The sequence below is a fragment of the Rhipicephalus microplus genome, chromosome X (assembly GCF_043290135.1).
Source record: "Rhipicephalus microplus isolate Deutch F79 chromosome X, USDA_Rmic, whole genome shotgun sequence".
In the NCBI taxonomy this organism is placed as follows: Eukaryota; Metazoa; Arthropoda; class Arachnida; order Ixodida; family Ixodidae; genus Rhipicephalus; species Rhipicephalus microplus.
Genome location: NC_134710.1, coordinates 39,167,678 through 39,189,436, shown reverse-complemented (window position 1 = coordinate 39,189,436; position 21,759 = coordinate 39,167,678). Strand labels below are relative to the sequence as shown.

At 46.4% G+C, this 21,759-nt stretch overlaps 1 protein-coding gene across 3 annotated transcripts in view; it reads right to left on the bottom strand.

Moving 5' to 3' along the window:
* Positions 1-4,113: 4,113 nt before the first annotated feature.
* Positions 4,114-21,759, bottom strand: part of LOC119175830 (uncharacterized) — a 74,366-nt gene continuing 56,720 nt past the window's right edge. For all 3 annotated transcript variants that reach the window (XM_075881172.1, XM_037426827.2, XM_075881173.1), the window contains exons 2-4: positions 11,011-11,109; positions 7,702-7,910; positions 4,114-5,419 (exon numbers count right to left, since the gene is read on the bottom strand). In XM_075881172.1, coding sequence (XP_075737287.1) covers positions 5,171-5,419; positions 7,702-7,910; positions 11,011-11,014 — 462 coding nt within the window. In that variant the 5' untranslated portion in view covers positions 11,015-11,109 and the 3' untranslated portion in view covers positions 4,114-5,170. The remainder of the gene's footprint in view (positions 5,420-7,701; positions 7,911-11,010; positions 11,110-21,759) is intronic.

The following is a 21,759-nucleotide window of genomic DNA, read 5'->3' as shown; positions in this document are numbered from 1 at the left end:
ATCATTTATCACATGCTCCGCCACCTTGCCCAAGCAAGACGTGAGGGAGATTGGCCGGAGGTTCTCAGCCCCGGGGCTGCGCCCACGCTTGGGAATAAGAACCACGGACGCAACCTTCCACTCATCTGGAAAGACACCCGATTCCCATATACAGTTGATCTCTGCCGTTATGACCTTTATCGACCTGTCGTCTAAATTGCACAGCAGTTTGTTAGTTACGCCATCGGGTCCCGGGGCTGACCGGCCATTGAGCTTTTGTAGTGTTTCGCAAACGTCCGCCTCTTGAAACGGCCTATCAATGCACATGGCTTGTTTTCCCTCATATCTTGACCAGGCCGGCCCCGGAGATCCAGCATCGCCCGCCAGAGGAAGATACCTCCGTGCTGAGCGCGTGGCGATTTCGTCATCCTCGTGGTGCTGCCTTTCCGCATGTAGAATTCTATCCGCCACCCGATTCTGTCTGGTTTTGGTCTTATTTCCATGGAGCAGGTGCTTGAGTAGGTTCCATTTCCCACCTATTCGCATCTGTACATTCACCATGTTACACACCTACTGCCATTGCTGTCTCTCAAGTACTTGGCAATGTGTCATAATTTCCTTGTTTAGCACGGCTAGCCTCTTTCTAAGCCTGCGATTGAGCTTCTGCGTTTTCCACCGAGACAGCAGAGAATCCTTGGCCTCCAGTAAGTGTGCTAATGTGCTATCTATCTGATTAACCTCGAGCTCGGTGTGTATCAACTTGGTCGCAACGTCCCCTCTGACACTAGCCATCCAATCTTCGAAGTTCTCCGATGATTCCCCCCCTCTTTCCTCCCTGACCTTTCGGAAGTGATCCCAGTCTATGTATTTGAATGTCCTGGGAGGCTTCCTGCCTACCTGCAACTCTGTACTGACAATATAGTGATCACTCCCTAATTCTACTCCCGAGTTAGCCCAGGAAAATTCCCCTGCCGACCCCACGAATGTGAGGTCGGGAGTCGAATCCTTTGACACAGAGTTGCCAATCCTAGTGGGAAAGTTGGAATCGGTTAATAATGTGAGTCCAAGGTCCGCCGCTGCCTGCCAGAGATTCGCGCCTTTGCGTGTGGTGTGAGGGTAACCACAAGCTTGATGGTGGGCATTAAAGTCCCCAGCCACCACCATGGGGGCCCTGACCCTGCCTGCTTCAGAAACTGCCTTTGCCAACAACGAAGTGAAGCGATGCTGCCCCCCTCTAGAGGAACTGTACACGTTGACGATGAATATGCTATTTTTGAGCTCGCCACTCGGGATAACCTCGCCAAAAAGGTATTCTATTTTGCACCTACCCATCTTTAGGTCATGCTCAATAAAAGTGTGTTTGTTTGAGACCAGGGTGGAGACCCCCCTACCTTCCAGCCCTTTGTTTACGTATGATGTGTAGGCCGACAGAGAAACTGTATCCGTTAATACCTCTTGTAATAAGATAATCTGCGGTCGCGATGCTCTCGATCTGAGGAACTGTTGTAAGGCCGCCCTTTTTTGAGAGAAGCCCCAACAGTTCCATTGCCAGATCGTGAAGTGCAATAAGCTGTTACTCGCAGCCATCATTAGTGATGTCGGCTGATCCAGCCTGGGTGCTACCATAGGTCGCCCACAAGGAAGTAGCCCTACTCTTAACCAGCGACTTCACGCCCTTCTTGGCTCTCAGTTTGCTCAGCTCTTCTTCAAGCTTGGAAGTCCTAGCACCAAGAGATGCCATCGCCTCGGTCATTTGCTTAAAAGTCTCCTTAATCTCCGCCAAATAATCTGTGGTTTGCACCTAAAAATCGAGCTCCTAATTCCTCATATGCTCATAGTGGCCTTTCTCTTTGCCGGCCTAACCTCAGAATGGGTGTCCATTGGAACCTCAGCTATTGGCGACTCCCCTATATTCTCAACGGGCCTGTTGAGCCGCGATGGAGGAGCGGCATTCACCATCTTAGCTCCCTTGATATCTGCTATTTCAGCCTTGAGCTGTTCGACAATGCTTTTGAGAGTAGCATTCTCCTTTTGGATACTACTAACTAGCTCGACGCTAACATGCTCTAAGTCAGCACCCCCCTTTACCTGCGGCTGTGACGTTTTCTTGGCCTTGGTGGCCCACGGTCCCTTGTCAGCCCCTGGTGTTGTGATGCGAACTGAAGACGGGATCTTGCCATGGAGGCTGATCGCCCTCTGGATCGTGATCGGTTGCCCTTAGTTCGGGAGTGACTGCGCTGTGTCGCACTGGCATTCCCTGGCTTGTCAGTGTGCAGTGGTGGGAAGTCTTCTTCCGTGGCGTAGCCTCGCTGAAAACCCAGGTTGGAGTCTTGCCTCTGTCTTTCTTTTCTCCTGTGACGCACAAGATATGGGATCTGGAAGCGCTGCTAGTATTTTCTGTCTGCTGTTACGTGGGCGCCTCCGCAAAGTTTGCACATCGGCTTGCACTCGTGTTCCTCCGATGGGGATTTCTTGCCACATCCCCTGCATATGACTTCATCTGGCGTAGGACATACGTCAGCGCGATGTCCAACCTTGCCACATGCGTAGCAAACATCGGTCTGCCTTCTGAACAATGTGCAGCGAAACATGCTCGCACCGCAAATAACATGATTGGGAACTTTGAGTCCGTCGAACAGAATCACCACCGTTTTCGAGTTTTCGATTCGCTTTGCTTCAAGAGCTGTTGGGTTCCTGTCATGAACAATCAGCACCTGAAGTTTCACCGGTCGATGTCGAGGTCTACCCCTCGCATGACCCCTCTGCAAGTGTCGTCCGCGGCAGCCATATATGCATTGACTTCGTACTCCACGCTGTCCAACGCAACACTGGATATGCTGGCATACGCCATGGCGTTCTTCTCCGTCGGAGTGCTCACCACCGCAATGTTTTGCATGACGTTGGGACAAACTACGTCCTCGGCGATTTCTTCCTCGTCCAGATTCGCCGCCTTGGCGAGGGCGAATGCAAACTTGATTTGGCTAACATGCCTCATGTCAAGGCCATCGCGTGGACGGACCATCACACGCAAATGATCTTTCGGAAGCTGTGGTATTCTTGACGCGGCTATGACTTGCTTTTTGACATTCGTGGGTAACCGACGAGGCTGCGACACCATCGCCACGCCGGGCTTCGCTCTCGGTGCCTCGCCCGTAGGGTCGGGTACGGTTTTGACTTTCCGTCGATTAACAGCCGTGGTCCAACCAGGAGATTCAAGTTCCTCGGGAGAAACATCCTCTCCGTCTGCGCTCAGTTGGCGCGAACGCCCAGGCTTAGCTCAGTGCCTGCTCGACGCTGGCAGACAAGTCGTCCCAAAATGACGAAAAAGGACGCCCACTTTGAAAACTGGGTGTCCACGGGTTCTTGGTGCTCAGGCCGATACGGTGATGATAAAAGGTCAATGGGTGGTGTCCGAACAACGCTGCACAACATTGAAAACTACGGAGCCGATAGGAGCGCGTCCGCACACCTCAGTGACCGCAGCGCCTTCCCAGGGAGTAAAATAAAGTGACAGAATAAATTCGTAAGTTGTTGCAAAAAGGTCACAGTAGCTTTATGCACGCCTCCAAAAATTTAGCCGAGCAGAATTTCGCCTCTTTTTTGACGGTTCACGAACACACCGACCCCCGCTGCGTAACTTTATCAGGCTAATACTTTGAGGAATGATGCAATTTTACACACAAATAGGAAGACAACTACCAGTACCTATTACTGAAATAGAGAAACAGATAAAAAGTACTCATTGTGTTAGCTACAGAGGTCGGCAAAGTTGATTGATATGTGGAGTTTATTGTCACAAAACCACCATATTGTTATGAGAGAAGCCGCAATGAAAGGCTTCAGAAATTTCGACCACCAGGGGTTCTTTAACGTGCACCCAAATCTGAGAACACGGGCATAAAGCATTTTCGCCTTCATTGAAAATGCAGCAGCCGAAGCTGGGATACGATCCCGTGACCTGGAAGTCAGCAAAGTCAAAATGTCGCATTTTGCCCGGTGTTTCATTTCAACCCACTTTACCCTACACAGTATTAAAAATTCGAGGTTCGCCAATGGCGTATGACATTCACGACTAGTTTTGTATGATGACACTTATAAAAGACCCTGCATGTTGAAAAAATAAGAAAAAACAAATTTAAACATAAAGTTCAGTTTTTTATTAGCATGCGTCCTTAGGTAAACAAACAGCATAACTGTGGCTTCAGTTATGTAGAAAATAAGTAGAGCTTTCAGTTACTACGACATTTAAACTTATCAACTTTTTGAAGGCTTTGTTTTTGTTGTTCTTTATTGCCTTGCGAGAACAGACTTAATAGCACTTCTATAAATAGGATATAGTAAAATAGGATATAATAAACCACCCGAATATTGGCACACACAGCGCGGTTTTGCGTAAAGATATATTTTGAGAGTATCCTGCTGTGTTTTCTCACGCCTGTTCCATACTGTGGTAAATAACTCCACGAATATTTTTGTTGCAACGCAATATTAGGAAATATTGCATTAGCAGTAGTGTGGCATGTAGCGCAATGCGCAGCGCTATCTTTTTGGTAAAATATTTTAACGAAAGCAAGCAATTCAAGTCTTATCAGGAATTTCATCCTTGGCATTATTATAGCATGACGAAGCACGCTCTTTTTTTTTCTTTGCTGATCGCTCAATAAGGGCAAGCTAAATGATCTACCTGATGAGGACAATTCAATAGCGATGCTATTTTATAAGAGGTGCTGCTACCATGTAGATAAATATAATGTAATTTTTCTGCGAGCCTGACTGCTAAATGCGGTGGACAGAGCGATCTCACCTGTATTCTAGCTCAGACAGTAGCGGTATTTAGCGCTGCCCATCCCAATTACTTGTTCGAATGTGCTTTTGTAGCTACTACGCGAGCAAATAAAAACAGAATAAGTTGCGAATAATGCCCAACTGGTCGTGAGTGAGGGCCGTTTATAAATCTGCCTTAAGATGTGCCACGGTGAAAGCATTTACGCATGCATGCAGCCATGTTCTCGTGGGCTTTTTAGCCGAGCGGATGAACTGACATGATTTTATGACACCGCGCTTGCTCTGCATTGTGCGTGGCAAGAATCTTGACACAGTGAATAAACGTTTGTCGCTTTCATCGCGACCAGGGCCACGATATCAGTTGGCACTGTGCCATCAAAATAATTTCCTCGCAAATGTCTTGTCGTCACAAGTGCGACTGTGCTCCAGGCGAAGTGTTCGAAGGTGTCACAGCTCGCGGACTGTAGGGAGGAGGGGGACTCCAGCGGGCTGCTGAGCCGGGGACGGGCGCCGCCTTGGCCAAACGGAACATTTCCTCCTGGGCACTTCGGCAAGCCGCACAGAGAAGTATCTCGCGGGAGTGCGGGTCGCCTACCGGTGGCCGCAGGTAGCGGCCCGCTCTTGGGGCCACACTGGCACCTGGGAGAACGTGAGCCTAAAAAAGAAGGTCGGGCATGGTCTCTATGAATTATGTTACAGTTGCACAATGCGTATGACGCTCTGTAAACCTATAGAAAGCGCTAGAAATCCAAGGAGGCGCACTCGAGTGGACGGTGTCTGTTCAATGCCGTTGTCGACAGACGGCAGCCATTAGAGAATCACTAAAGCGCATGAATGGCTTTCTTAACAGATATTCTGGGGCAAGATTTAAAAACCTTTTGCTCAAAGTCATTATGCATATACGTCACTGAAATTTGTGGCTACGGGTTTTTACAATGCTCTTTAAATGTAATGAAAGTTTATGTGCATATAGATATGAAATAAAGAAATGAGGACGAATGTGTAGAGTGTGATTTCAGGAGGCATTCTTGCGAATTCGGATACTATCAACTAATGACGTGAGTGAGTTGAAGATACTTGGGAAAGAATTTTTACAAGAACTCATTTCGAAATAACCATTTGTTTTCAGACAGCGCTCTCAAAGTACGACAAAAAATAGACACACAAAAAAACAGCAGTGTAAAACAAAATAAAGCGCAGATTTCACAGTCTCGTATAGAGAAGCCATTATTGCTAATGACCGAGTGCCAAAAAATACTTTGGTGTTACACTTGTTATGAAATCATGAGGCAACGTCGTAAGCTTCGACCGTCGAAATCTAAACTCAAGACAAGCGCTTACTAACAACCTAATGCTAGTCAGCGCATGTCTTTTTTTTTGTTTCTCAGCTTTCGAATCGTCTGTCTTGGTACTGATGTTCCCCACTTACAACGAAAAATATACTTTTTTACAACTTTGAATGCTCCTTTTCTTGGTTTTTCTTTATTTTCCGAGCTTTTGTTTCAACTTACAATCGCTTTATCATCTTTATACTGTGTGCGTGATGTTTCATTCGTATTTTTTGATAATTCTTTTGTGCTTGAGGGCCTGCGTCTGGTCAAGTGGATAAAGTGTAGTGTCTTCCATTAAACTTCTAATGATTGTCAGCACTGAGTTGTCCTCTCTTTTTCTTTTCATCTGCGTTAGTCGCATTGTAGCCTCTATGAAGGTTTGTCCGCCATGGTGCAACGGTCGTTACGGTGCTCGGCTGCTGACTTAAAGGTCGCAGGTTGAAGCCCGGACACGGTGGTCGCATTTCGGTGAAGGCGAAATGATAGAGACCCGTATACACGGTGTGATGTCAGCACCAGTCAAAGAACACCTTGGCGGAAATTTCCAGAGCCCTCCGCTTCCTTCATAATAATACCTTAGTTCCTAGACATAAAAACCCATATTTTATGTATGAAGCTTTACTGCCCCGCCCCGCCCCGCCCCGCGTTTCATCGTACTTTATATGAATTTTAAATGTTTTTTTTTCAGTTCACTCACCTCCACTTTTTCTGTTTACATTTTTGTTTAACATTTGTGGCTCCCCTTTTTGTTTGTTCTTGCCCCTTTCATTTAGGGCGCATCAGCTTTCTTCCTTCGTGTTGACCTTTTTACTGATGGCTCCCTGGAGACTGCCACGACCCTCTCTGGACTGTGGCAAATAGGCGTGATCCCCCCCCCCCCCCCCACACACACAAATGCACTGCCGAGGCTGTGACGTGAGCCTATGCACTTTCGTGCCGCCGCCCCGCATGGCCACGTTCTTTTTCTATCAAGTGAGCAGGTCTACACTTTCGACGTTCCAGCACACTTCTTAGACAATTTGTATCTGCCAGTTGCACAACGCTGCGGATAGAAACATTGTGTAGTTCTATGAAGAAAAAAAAAAAGGGCAGATAGCCCACGTACAGTAGGAATCGATAGTATGCGAAACACGAATGATAAAGGTTGATATGTCACTTGCTTCGCATTTAAAACTCGTGGAACGTAGTTTGAAATGTTTCGCATTTAAAACTACGTTCCACGCGTTTCCCTTACTTATATATTGCCCCCTTCCCACCCTTTTTCTCACTATCTTTCTCTTGAGGGATAGTGGCAATCTATCAGTCGTTATTTGAGAATGCTTGCCAAATATGCTCCACTATGCATACGTTTACAAAGATCATTTTGGTCGGCGTTCGTAGCCAGACGGGCTTTCATCATATTTCTACGATTGCTTATGAGCGCTGTGTTACAAAAAATGCCAAGAAGTGTTTGCAGAATGTTATTGCGCCTTTTCTGTTTCAGGAGACCGGTAAGGTTGCTTCTGCCCTGTTATTCGGTAAGAGGGGTAGAAGGAAGCGTGGGTGTGTTGATTGGAAGTGAACACCGAACAAGTTGACAGCAAACGAAGCTGTGGCGAACACGCACCTGCTCCCTTGTCGCACGGCGATGTGCGACGCGCCTAGAGCAGTAGCCGAGCAGCACAAGGAGCAGCAGCAACGTGATGCTCAGTGAGCCGAGGAGCCAGAAGGAGAGGTACTTGTTGGACGAGTGGATTCCCGCCCGCTGTGTGGGATGGTGGGACACCTCTGTTAACGGGACGCTCCAGGGAACAGGCGCCGGGGAAGCTCGACTGCCTTGGAAGGGACGAAAAAAAACTTGAACAACAATAAGGCAGCAGACTTTATCCCACAAATTAGCACAATCAACATGTTTTGCCGATCATGTTACGGGAGTAACAGAAGCGGCAAAGTAATATGAAAAAAAAAATCAAAGATGATGCCGCGAACACCGTTTCTTCGTCACTGGGTGTCAACTGGATCTTTGTGGTTGTGACACGTGTTTGCCTGTATGACCCGGGTTTACAGCCACTAGCACAAGGCTTTGTATCAACCATACCAATAAAGGCGTCATCTATTAGATAGAGATTGTTTGATAAGGCTCTCCGTTACCACCGTCTCACTTTCGTTTTCAATGCCATCTGTCTGCTATCCCTTACTTAAGCATGAACCGTAGCCCTATCAGGGTAAAATAAGTGAGCATGCATGTATAAGCAACAAGTGAATATCTGATGTTTGATCTGTGAATAAGGTACGTGTAGACATGCAGTCCTTAGATTAGATAGATATCTGGGGTTTAACGTCCCAAAACCACCATATCATTATGAGAGATGCCGTAGTGGAGGGTACCCACAATTTCGACAACTTGGGGTTCTTTGAAGTGCGGCCAAATATGAGGACACGGTTCTACAATATTTAAAATGCAGCCGCCGCAGCCGGGATTCGATTGCGCGACCTCCGAGTAAGCATCCGAGCACCTTAGCGCCAAGACCACCACGGCGGGTGGACATACAGTTGCATAAACATTTATACAAGAGTACTGAGACTGATTAAGCGAATCCACATCGGCGCTTCTCTGTCTGTTTTTTTTGTTTTTGTTGTTGACAGGTTTCCAAAAATAACAATCATGCATTAATAGTTGTTCGTGTTTTACTCTTAAAAACTACGTATACGATAATGAGAGACACCGTAGTAGAGGGCTCCAGAACCTTCGACCAGCAGGGTTTCTTTAACGCGGCTGGGATTTGATCCCGAAACCTTAGAATCAGTGGTCGAGCCCTATAACAATACTAGACAACCACTGCAAAAAACAATTATTTATTTGCTCATACAAAAAGAATGTATGCGATGTCAGTGCCCATTAAAAAACACAAGATAGTTGAAATTTTCGTAGCCCTCCACTAGAGCATCTCACATATTCATATTGTGGTTTTGGGACATAAAACACCAGATATTATTATTATAAGGTGTAACAAATAAAAACGAAAAAGTAATACCACTGCGAAATGAGAAATGGCTTTCTAGAAATCAATGATGTTGACGTGTGGAAAGCCATTTTGCTCTGACTGATGACGATCGTGAAAACGTCATCAATATTGGTTTTATTTTCGGGTCTGGACTCCAAGTGGTGCGTCAGGACAATCAATCATGTCATTTTTATTCCTTGTGCATTTCGCTCATTGCCGTTGTGTAAGAGCACTTTCGCATTAACCGGAACACGTGGCGTCCAAGGAAAAGATGTTCTCGAAGGAACCCACAGCTATTCGCTTTCGTCATCGATAAAAAAAAAAAAAAGCTGGAGTCTAGTTTTCCGTTTGCGAGCGAAAACTAGAAAAGAAACATCATCATTAAGGGCAAAAACTTCGCGTTCAGTTGTATATTTTCCTGTGCGAAATCTGTATCCCAAGCTTGTTAGAACGTAAGTTAAGGTTCCATGAATTCAGCAGTACAATAAAGTAGAGAACAACACAGTGTGGGTATAATACGGCTACTTTTCATAAATTTCACTTCTAGGATTTCTGTTTTACTGGCAGCGTGCATTTACAAATCCTTGACATTTCCTTTCGATAAATTTTACCAAGTGAAGAAAAGATATTGGCAAAATAAAGCCCACGAAAATACATTATGGACTCACGAAATATTGCTGCCTTGTCAACGCAAGTGGCTCGCCTGTAATACGTGCGCACGTACGCATGCATGCATGAACTGGTAATCTTAGAACTCATCTAAAGTACTCGTGCGTTTAGAGTATTTTTCTAAAGGCTGTTTTCGGGTGCAGTGTTAAGAGAAAGATAGCAGTAAATATTGGGCTTTAAACGTACGTGTTACCGCTGCTGAGCTTACACTGTCAGAATGATGTTGTCATAGTTATTGTACACGAGCTAATATGTATGTCGATTACTTTAATATGTGTGTAAGTCAAACGAATTGTTTTCGCACAGTATTTCCTCGCACTTTACCGAAATAAGTTATTTAACTTTCAGTAAATCAAACTAATTCCTATAAAATTAGATAAAACTTAAGTAAAGAAGGCGGACAAAGGGTGTTGGATCTAACGAGAATTATGGTATTACGTCGGCTTCATGAATGTGATCGATTGATTGATTGATTTTTGGGGTTCACCATCCCAAAACCGTCATATGATTATCAGAGACGCTGTAGTAGAGGGCTTCGAAAATTTCGGCCACCTGGGGTTCTTTACCGTGTACCTAAACCTGAGCACACGGGCCTACAGCGTTTTCCCCTCCATTGAAAATGCAGCCGCCGCAGCCGTGATTCGATCCCATGACCTGCGGATCAGCAGCCAGGTACCTTAGCCACTAGCCACCGCGTTGAGGCGGCTTCATGAATATGGTACGCGTGCCGGTTTCAGTAGCCTAGTCATTCTGTCTTTCTCGGGTATGAATGAATGAATATACTTTATTTAAAGTCCGGCAGTTTTCGCTGGGCGAGGTGGGGGAAGAGGAGATTAACCCCTGTCTCTTCCCCCCTCCCCCAGTGTCGATTATGATGGGGGTGCCTCAAATAACCGCTCGAAGACCTTGCACCCGGCGGCATCTTCAGCTTGCCGGACGGCCGAAAGCTTGTCGGTCAGCCCGTCGCTGCCGAGTGCCGCCTCCAAGCGACAGCGCAGCTGACGCCGCCGATTCGCAACAGTGACCGCAGCCACGGCGGAGGCCGGCCCCTGCCCTCGCGCGGTGTATCATAAGTCGAAGACATAAAGAATGCATAGACTACATCAATACGCTTAAATATAAAATCTGTGCCTGCAGAAAATCAGCTTTCGAAACTCACAATGTAAGATTCATTCGCATTGCGAAGGTGCTTACACATTAATCTAGTTTCAGGATAGTGCAATTTCGTATTAGAGCTGATGTTGAGCCAACTGTGTACTTACTCATGGTAGGTGACAGCAGCCGCAATCGGCGGCTTCGTTCGGAATCAACTTATCCTTACTCCACTGAGAATAATTCTTCCATGTCTGGAAGGCGAAAAACTGCGAAAAGACACATACTGTGTTGAAACAATGATGCATAATAATAATTTCACTCCGTAAAGTTTGGTTGTTGTATTATCAAGCCCCCAAAACAAACTGCCCTTTACACGCAGAATGCTGCTTGCTGAACAAAAAAAAAGAAATCATAAGATATCATTGGGGATACGCGTGTTTGGTAAACGAGTAACTGCTAGTAAGAAGCTATAGCATGGCAAACGTTTAGCTTATTGCTTAAACTGTTGCTCGTATAGATTGCAGAAGCTTGTCATTTTTCTATTTATGTCCTGGGAATATCAACACACAACTTCCAGCATTTTGGTATGCAGTGGTACAACTTTAGTGAAGCCTACCATATCCTTGGCAAGTTGATATGCCATTCTTGCTTCGGCAAAGGGTGTAGCCTTTAGAACATCGTCAGTTTTGTACACGGATTTTTACGCGACCATTTCAGAGCCTTACCTAACTAGTGTGAAGGTTTTTGCCTACACATAATTGCAGCACCAAACAAACAGTTTATTAAAACTCGTTGTTTAAAAGGCTGCTCACACTTGATACCTCAAATGAAAAAAAAAGTATCACCGCAGCAACTGCTCTGCACGCAAGGTTGTTTCTCAAAATGGATTGTCATGGTACAAAAACGCAAGCATGCTAATGCGTTCGTCTCAGTTTAACCGCTGACTTCGTTTCTTTTTTTTAACCTGTAGTCCTTGTATAGATTTTTTCATTGTGATTCCGCGATATTTATCAATCGAGACAATGCACCTTGTTTGGCTTCTAATAAGTTCAAATTATCAAACATGATATTCAACTTTGATATACATCTTACTCAAGCTATCTGTAGTCAGGGTTTTAAAGTGTGCCTATTACGCAATCTCTGACGACGCGACTAAACGCAAGCTGCTTAGTATTGTATCAATTGAGTTACGCAATTTTTTGTCGCGCTGTAATTGAATAACTAGGCAAGCTCACTCACCAATTTTTCAAGCAACAAAGCTGGCCAAAAAGTTCAATAAGAAAGTTGTACATCGGTTAAAAAAACGCCTAATTACAAGCATTAACCATTTTTACTTAATAAGCATTAGTGCTTTTCTGCTTACTACACATGCCCGCCAAATAAAAAAAAAGCTATTTGACATGCCTACTTGCACGCCTATGCTCGCCTAGAGTTACTGCATATGTTTACTACTTGCTGTGTAATATACTTGCTGTGTAAGTCAATCTATGCGGGCAGTGATTGCCGTGATCCATAACGTTTCGCAAGCAAACGACCACAGTATTTGGGCAGGTGCATTGCCTTCACAGTACAAGCAGTACAACACTGATGGTGGGTGTCTGTGGAATAATGCAATGCAAAAGATAACCACTGCTTATGCTTATCGTTGTCATGAACCACTGTAAGTGGAGCATATCTTCTGTAGGTATATCTGCAGGCAGTACTGCATCCTTGGCGTGCATTAGGCGCGCAGAGGCCCGTAAGCGAGCATGTGACATAGTTTTTCTTTTAGACGTGAACCAGCTTTTTGACTCTCATGTGTGACGCCGTATGTACTTGCGTCCGTACGACCGCAAACGTGTTCCCTTCGCCGCAGGTGCTGGAGTGGTGCCAAGTAGGTTTCACCGCAGCTGAACGTTAACGTCACACTTCCCTCGTAGGTGCGCGCGGACGTCACTCTCTCCCTTAACCCTCTTCCCCACCCGCAACGCTCAACCGCACATCAAGTTTCCGGAAGCACTCTTCCGGCTCGTTTATCTGCGATGAAACTTACTCGAACCTAACCCGCCTCTCATGTCTTCGTGTTTCAAACAAACGTTTGCTCGAGGAAATTCTACCGAGTTTCACTTCAAACCATTCCTTCAGCACCCGCGTTGACGCCTGTTTTAACCGGGTGAACGCCGTGTGCACCGTTGCTGCCACGCATGCCATCAGGGTTCGCTTCGGGAAGATGGTCCATATTTTTTTTTTTTTACGCGATAGCGTTAGAGAGTTCGTGTCGCGAAAATTCCGCCGTCAGCTTCCACACTATTAGTTGTGAGCGAAAAATTGCCCGTGAGCAAAAAGTAAAGAAAGGAGCAAATGAAATTAAGAACAAAATTTCCATTTCCATTGAGGATCGAACTCGGTCCGTCCGCGTGGCAAGCAGGTGTTCTACCACAAAGCCACGATGTTACTCGCGTATGTTTCAGGAAAAACGCTACATAAATGCCATGTAGTGGAAAGAGTCTCAACGCATTTTGTTCGACAGGTGTCACGTAGAAAACTAGCCTATTCGGCGACTTGTAGGCGCATATGGGAGGCCATCAAACTACGTCGAAAAAGGCCGAAATAGTGCAGCCATCGCCGCTAAAAATACATAGGATCTTCCAAACAGCTCTAAAAATGGAGAACTATGTCCATCTAGCAGAAAACATATCATGCCTTTCCAGAGGTGTTCATCAAGCAAACAGCAAAAGCTAGATAATGTGCTGCCATCTCTGAGGCATTGTGAGACTTTTTTGGACCTCTGAAATGGCGAGCGCGCGGCGTCTACCTTGGAGGCAATGCGACTCTTAATTTAGATAAAATAACCTGTGTGTACTATTCGCGCGCGCACTCCGGTACAATCTACTGTGTGTGTGTGTGTGTGTGTGTGTGCGTTTGTGTGTACCAAAACACATTATAAGTATGCACTTAGCAGTTGAAGGGCGCACTAGGGGCCAGATTTCGCTATCACGTTGAACTCTTAAATGCGAAGATTAAGGGTCACACAATGTTGGCGGCCATATGTAGCAAGCCGAGGAACATTGATATATAGCAAATGTAATGCTATAAACTGTCTAATCGGTTGTTTTTCATACTGATTTACAACATTACCATTGAAACTTTTTGACTTGCTTTGTTGCTTCAAATTTTGGTTAATTTACCATGCCCAAGTGTACAACTAAGCGTAGAGTAAAAAATAGTTTGTCTTACTCTCCATGATAATCAGCAACTTGCATCTGGCCTTGTCTGCATATTTTTTTAATGCGGAGCATTTATTAGCCACACAATGTCACGCTTGGGCGTCGGCGGAGGCACCATCAATACTCTTACTGTGTATGATCACGTCTCGCGTATCGCACAGAGACGCGCATGCTCGCGTGTCGTGCCGGCTCAGGAAGACACCTGCTGAACTGTCGCTCCCCTCCCCTTCTCTTGCCTTGCAAGGCCGACGCAGGCAGCATCTGCTAGTAAAAAGACGACTGGTGGCACTGCACAACCGTACACTGGCCACCCCGTATATGTAGGAACTGGATCGCACGTTAAAATTTCAGTCAAGGGCGTCTTTTATTGGCTTCGGTTTTACGTTCCAGGCAACGCTTCTCCTTCATTCAATGAATAAAAATAATAAAAACGAGATAACAATTACACATTTCCAAACCATACCCAGTTACCCAACATTCACGCCACACGTCCACCACTCTGCGACGCACGTACTCCAGTTCTCCCCGGGGTAAGTTTTTTAAGTCTGGCTAGCGAAAGCTCGAGTGCTGTGGAAAGATGCGTTCCTGGAAAAATTAAAGTAATAAGCATCTCGGCTGCTCCATTTGTTCACACTTTGATAAAGATAATATGCAGTGCTGAAGCAGTTACACACAAAGATTACAATGCATTTTGAGACAACTACGAGCGAGTATTCTCAAGCTGACCTTCATCCTAATTATGCACACCGGTGCCGGCATAAAAAATTTGGCAGAGTCCACGTACAATGAGAATCGATCATCTGCGAAGCATGAATGAGGAAAGTTGATATACCACTTTAAAATCACGACAGCGTTACGAGGCGCATGATTGTAGTACACAGTAACCAAAAGTAGAAATGTTTTGCGCACTGAGGTATCTGAATAAGATGCAAGTATGTTGTTTATAGTCGCATTACGACGGCACCACCAACATTTGCAATACCAGCCCCAGTAGTGATAGGCATGTAAATTTTGTCCTACATGACTTCCATGTCGTGCATGAAATGTTTGCGCCAGGTATTTGTGTTCGTCGTCTATTCACGTCATGTATTATTAAATTTGGTATATGTGAAGCAAGCGAAACAGACTCGAGCGTGCTATGAGCGTAGCATGTCATCATGTTTTACATGACTCGCATATAATTATTATCATGTTTAGATGTGACAATTACCTTTGTAGACCATTTACGTCACGTAATACCTAATTCGGTATATGTAAAGCTAGCGAAACGGCCACGAGCGCATCATCGCAGCTTGGTAAATAGCCATGTTCTTACATGACATGCATGTCGTGATTATCACGTTTGCACCAGTCATATACCTTCGTCATCCATTCACGTCACATAATACCAAAGTTGGTATATTTGAAGCTACCGAAACGGTTGCGAGGGCATCATGAGTGTGGCATGTAGTCATGTTCTTACATGACACGCCTCTCATGATGATTCTGTTTGCACCAGTCATATATTTTTGTCATCCACTCACGTGACGTAATACAAATTTGGTATAGATGCGAACCTAGCCAAACGACCGCGAATGCATCATGAGCGTTGCATGTAGTCATGATTTACATGGCTTGCATGTCATGATTGCCACGTTAGGGTCTGTCACCTATATTCCCCATGCAGTTGTGATATCATATACCGGCTTTACAACATGTCATGTGAACAAAACCACCGCAAGAGCAGCAAGGCCATGAAATGTAAATCATGACATTCATGGCATACATATAATGATTTTCATGTTATGACTAGTCACTTATGCTCGTCATACATTTATGTTACGCAATAAAAATTTTGGTATAGATCACATCATCGAAACGGCCAGGAGAGCTAAAAGTCGTCGGCGGCTAGATAGATAGATAGATAGATAGATAGATAGATAGATAGATAGATAGATAGATAGATAGATAGATAGATAGATAGATAGATACGGGCAATGTCACCGAAGTTCGCTAAAAAATGTTTTGCATTTAATGATCGCGCCACACAAGAAGTGAGTAAAATCGAACGTTCAAGGAATCAAGCTTTAGTGATACGAATAGCAACTTTCGTGGGATTATATAGGTAGTTTTCGTGGGCACAAATATAAGTTACGGTGCCCCGCCGCAGTGGTCTAGAGGCTAAGGTACTCGGCTGCTGACCCGCACGTCACGGGATCAAATCCCGGCTGCGGCGCCTGCATTTCGGATGGCGGCGGAAATGTTGCAGGCCCGTGTGCTAAGACTCGGGTGCACGTTAAAGAACCCCAGGTGGTCGAAATTTTCGAAGCCCTTCACTACGGCGTCTCTCAGATTCATATAGTGGTTTTGGGACGTTAAACCACACATATAAATCAATGGCTGGGGCGTTGTGACTGCCAGGAACGCAGACGTTGCACCGGTAAGGACTGTACTGTTGTCATGGGTTGTGACGTGGACGAAGGAAGCAAACTGTAATTACAAGATGAACTGTTCATTCGGCTGAGCTTGTGGCCCGTTAAGTGAAGGTCAAAATACAGCGATGCCCACTGGCACTGATAGCGGTGAACAGAGCGTCGACAGTCGATCAACTGACGAGTGGCAAAGCACGTCGGCATTTATGCACTTGATGGAATATACTAGCGTTATCGCTAGAGGTGGCATAGGTTCCAGAATAATCTGTAATGCTCATGAAGTCGACATAATCTTAACAAAACGATCTACTGCAGTCCTAAAGATTCTCAAAATTTGTAGTCTTGGTTTACACTGAAAAATACTGACAGTGAAATGAGGCGGTAACAAATCTTGAGGAGGAAATGGGGCATTACTCCCCGTAAAAAAGGCATCACCCTGATTCTGTAACAAGAGGCGAAATTACATCAATAAAGAGAATGAACAATCAGTACAAGCAATAAAACACAGCTACGACACCAAAATACAGTCCTCAGGTTCACTGATGAAAAGGCTTGAGACGCACGACATAGACGACTTCAGGTCAAGTACGGCGCCGTTGAGAGGTCGTAATGGTGTCGGGAATAACTTAGTAATCGAGTAGGCTGAGGCGTTGGACTATTCTGTACGGTCCGAAGTACCATCGTATAAGTATTTCATTGAGTTCACGCCGGCGTATCAGCGTCCACACCCAAACTTGATCGCCGGGCTGTATTCCACGAAGCTTCGTCAAAGGTTGTAAGGACGGCTGTCCATCGTCTTCTGATTTTTCATGCGCACGCGGTCGAGTTGACGAGCTTCTTCAGCATGCTTGAAGTAGACGATGATGTCGAGGTTTTCTTCGTCAGCGACTTTGATAGCATGCCGTCGAACTTCGTTGCCGGGTTTCTTCCGTAGACCAACATGTATGACGTCATCTGTGTCATCGTCTGCATGGCCATGTTGTATGCGAAGGTCATGTGCGGAAAAATGGCATGCCACGTCTTGTGCTTGACGTCGACATACATGGCCAGCATGTCGGCGATAGTCCTATTTAAAATCCGGGTCAGGCCATTGGCTTGTGCGTGGTACGTGGTTGTACGGCAGTGGCTTGGCTGGCTGTATTTCAAGATTGCCTGAGTCAAGTCAGCAGTACACGCTATACCTCTGTCGGTGATGAGAACCTCTGGAGCCCCACGTCGAAAGACAATATTCTGAACGAAGAACTGGGCTACCTCAGCGGCACTGCCTTTGGGCAGGGCTCTTGTTTCTGCGGAGCGGGTGAGGTAGTCAGTAGCTAGGACGTTCCACGTATTTCCGCAAGTCGACGTTGGGAACAGCCCCAAAAAGTCCACCCCAATTTGCTGGAATGCTCACCGAGGAGAGTCGATTGGCTGGAGGAAGCCTCCTGGTCTTGGAGGGAGGGGGTGTGTCTTCCGTCGTTGACAGTATCGGCATATTCTTACGTAACTAGTAACGTTGGCGGTAATGCGTGGCCAGTAGTACCTTTATTTTATCCTCGCGAGCGTGCGGGAAACACCACTGTCTCCTGCCGTCAGATCATTGTGCAGGGCCTGGAGGAGTTGGGATCGCTGAGCTGAAGGAAGCACAAGAAGGTACTTGGCTAGAAGTGTCGAGAAGTTTTTCTTTTAGAGAAGGCCGTTTCGCGGTGAAAACGACGTAAGTGCCCGTTTGAATACCTTCGGAAGGACGGAGCACCTGCTCTCGAGGCAATCAATTAGTCCCCTAAGTTCCGGGTCGGTCCGCTATCGTTCAGCGAAGTCGTCGGCAGTTATCATTCCCAAGAAGCAGTCATCATTCAGGTCGCCAGGTGGTGGTGGGTCAACGGGGGCTGGAAACAGGCAGCCGGCATATGAGTGTTCTCAGCCGGACTTGTAAACGACGGTAAGGTCGTATTCTGGAAATCTCAGCCTCCATCGCGCAAGGTGACCAGAATGGTCCTTCAAGTTACTGAGCCAGTACAAGGCGTGGTGGTTGCTCACAACTTTGAAAGGCCTGCCGGAGAAATAAGGACGAAAGTTTGACGTCGCCCATATGATAGCAAGGCACTCCTTTTTTTGTAGATTAATTGCTGTCTGCCGCGGATAACGACCAGCTAGCGTAACTAATAACGTTTTCCAGTTTATCAGTCCTCTGCACAAAGACGGTGCCGAGTTCTACTCTGCTTGCGTCAGTGTGCACTTCTCTTTAGGCGTTTTCATTGAATTGCACGAGTGATGGAGGCATCTGCAGGCGTCGTTTTAGTTGCTGAAATGCTTCCTCCTGTGGCGTTTTCCACTTGAACTCGACGTCGGTCCTCCCAAGGCTAGTGAGTGGCTTTGCGATGAGGGCAAAGTTTTTGACGAACTGCTTGTAATAGGCGCACAGCTCGAGATATTGACAAACGGCTTTCTTGTCAGCGGGTGGTGGTAATGTAGCGATGGCCGCTGTCTTCCGTAGACCAGGTCTTACTCTAGACTTGCTTACCACGTGGCCCAAGAATAAAAATGCCTCGCACGTGAAGGATCACTTTCCTGGATTCATGGTGAATCCAGAGGTCTTGATGGCTTGAAGTACAGCTTCAAGGCGCCGAAGACGCTCGTCGAAGCTTGAGAAAAACACCACGACGTAGTTCAAGTAAAAGAGACAAGTCAGCCTTTACAACCGTGCTAGCGCTGTGTCGATAATGCGTTGAAAAATTGCATGTGCCGAGAAAAGACCGAAGGGCATGACCTTGAGCACGAAAAGGCCATCTGGTGTTAAGAACGCCGTCTTCTCTGGGTCTCTCGTCGATCTCGATTTGCCAGTAGCCAGTCTTGATGTCCATCGACGAAAATACTTTGTGTTGTGGAGTCGATCAAAGGCGTCGTCTATCCGTGGGAGAAAATGAACATATCTTTTGTGTTATTTTGTTGAAGCGGCGATAATTGACGCAGAAGCGTAGGGTTCCATAGTTCTTCTTCACTAGCGCTACGGGTGACACCCACGGGCTCTTAGATGGTTCGAAGATGTCGTCGCGTAGCATTTCGTTGAATTGTCTCTTTTTGGGCTTGTGTTGTCGCATCTAAACTCTGCAGGGGCTCTGCCGTATATAGTGGCATGGCGCTTTCCTTGGTTATTATGTGGTGTTTCGTGACTGGGGTCTAGAGAATGTTGGACGATGACGAAAAGCAGTCCTTGTATTGAAGGGGAAGGTTTTGGAAAACTCGAATTGACGTCAAAACCTTGGTGAAGAGCTTCGTTCCTCGGAGTAGATTCTGCAGAATCAACGAGGACTGGCTTCCATAATTTGGTCGATGAGGGCAACTATTGTACAATTTTATTACGCTAGAATCTAGTGGACTTCACTAGATTCTAGGGGCGTCCACTGTATTACTGCGAGGTAGACGGGGATGTCGCGCTGTATTTCACCCAGTTATCGATGCGGCGCGTCGATGGCGAAACCACGGAGGCGCATTTGGCAGTATACAGCGGCGGTAGATGTGGGCAGCTTCTGCGAAGGATTTCATCGCGTACTCCGGGCACCTTGAGTATCTATCTATCTATCTATCTATCTATCTATCTATCTATCTATCTATCTATCTATCTATCTATCTATCTATCTATCTATCTATCTATCTATCTATCTATCTATCTATCTATCTATCTATCTATCTATCTATCTATCTATCTATCTATCTATCTATCTATCTATCTATCTATCTATCTATCTATCTATCTATCTATCTATCTATCTATCTATTGTAGGCTCAGGGCTAAGGGTCGGCTGAAGCTCTCAGAAAGCAGAGGCAGCGTAAGAAACATCAACTTTACTGACCGCAGCCCCAAGCTCGACTTCAATGCGTCCGTTCCCCGTGCGCGCGTCAGCTCGTGCTCTCGATCACCAAAAACCCAGGGTGATACCCACACTACTCCCTCCCTCTCGACGAGCGGCGGCTCATTCTTCAAATTCCACGAAATTGTCGAGTGGCACGGACAAGGCACCCTGTGCCAAGAGGTTGGGGCGGGCTGATCGAAAAAGTGTGACGGTGGCCTCGACCGTTGGAGCTGGCAGTCGTGGTGGTCGGAGGATTGCGTCTCGAATAGCAGCATAGTTTAAGCGGCGATAGTCTACGCACAGGTGTGCAGTGCTATCTTTTTTCGGCGCTAGAACAATAGGAGACGCCCAAGGGCTCTGTGACGGTCTCATTACACCGGTGTCGATCATCTCCTGTAGGGCGACATCCAGGTGTGCCCGCTTGTGGATGCTCAGGGGCCTGGGATTGCAACTCCAAGGGCGCGTGTCGCCTGTGTCGATGCGATGACACAGGACAGGAGTGTGTTCAGGTTGCTCCGTTAACAAGGCTGCGAATGACTCCAGTGCGCGCATGAGCTGTCGTTTCTGGGTATACTGAAATGAACACTTTTCGACTGCTTCGACAATATTAGATGGCAATGTAGTTTTGCCGACGAACGTGATCGATGTATGCACACGATTAAAGGAAAATGACATTGGGACAAAATGATGCAATTCTCCTGTGCAGGTAATTCGGAAGCCATCATTCGCGAAGTGCAAATTGACATTTTAACGTGCTTTGAAGTCCAAAACGTGTAGCATAGCTACTGCCAATCCCGTGTAGTAAATAAAACGCTGTCTGCAGGTCTTGCTTCCAAAAGAGAGATCGGGGCGCACTGCAGCACGCGCCGTTAATAATTCTCCGTTAGCAGTTCTCAGTCACGTGTTGCATTGAGCAAGCTTTACGTTACGTATCCACCACAGACGAAAAATTTCATCGCCAATCAGAGAGATACTGCCACCAGTGTCCAAAAGTGCGAATATTTCTGTGTACAAAGCATGTACCCTGATGGCAGGTACTTGACAAGAGCCAGCACGTTCGATGCGGCAAACGAATGAAAGATCGGTTTGCTCACCCTCGGTAGTTGCGGCGCTGGGCGTTGTGGGGGAGCTGTTTACCACCATGGGCCGTGGCCGTTTCCCTGGTTGGAAACGCGCTGGGTTGAATGCAGGAGGGGACATTCATTCCGGTAGTCTGCTCACTGACCACATCAGTAGCATAAGCCAGCCTAATTCATGTCTTCCCAATACGCTCTCGATGCCTGCGGCCTATAAGTGGCACAAGAGAGACCTCCGGCGTTCAGAGGATTTCACCGCCGGTCGCAGGGAGCGAACCGGTTTGGTGGCAGGGATCCTTGGTCAGGGAAGCTCGGGAAGTGCAGGACCCCTGCCACCGTGGAGAGTTTCTGCTGTTTCTTCTATCCGCATGCTTCTAAAGACATAGATTC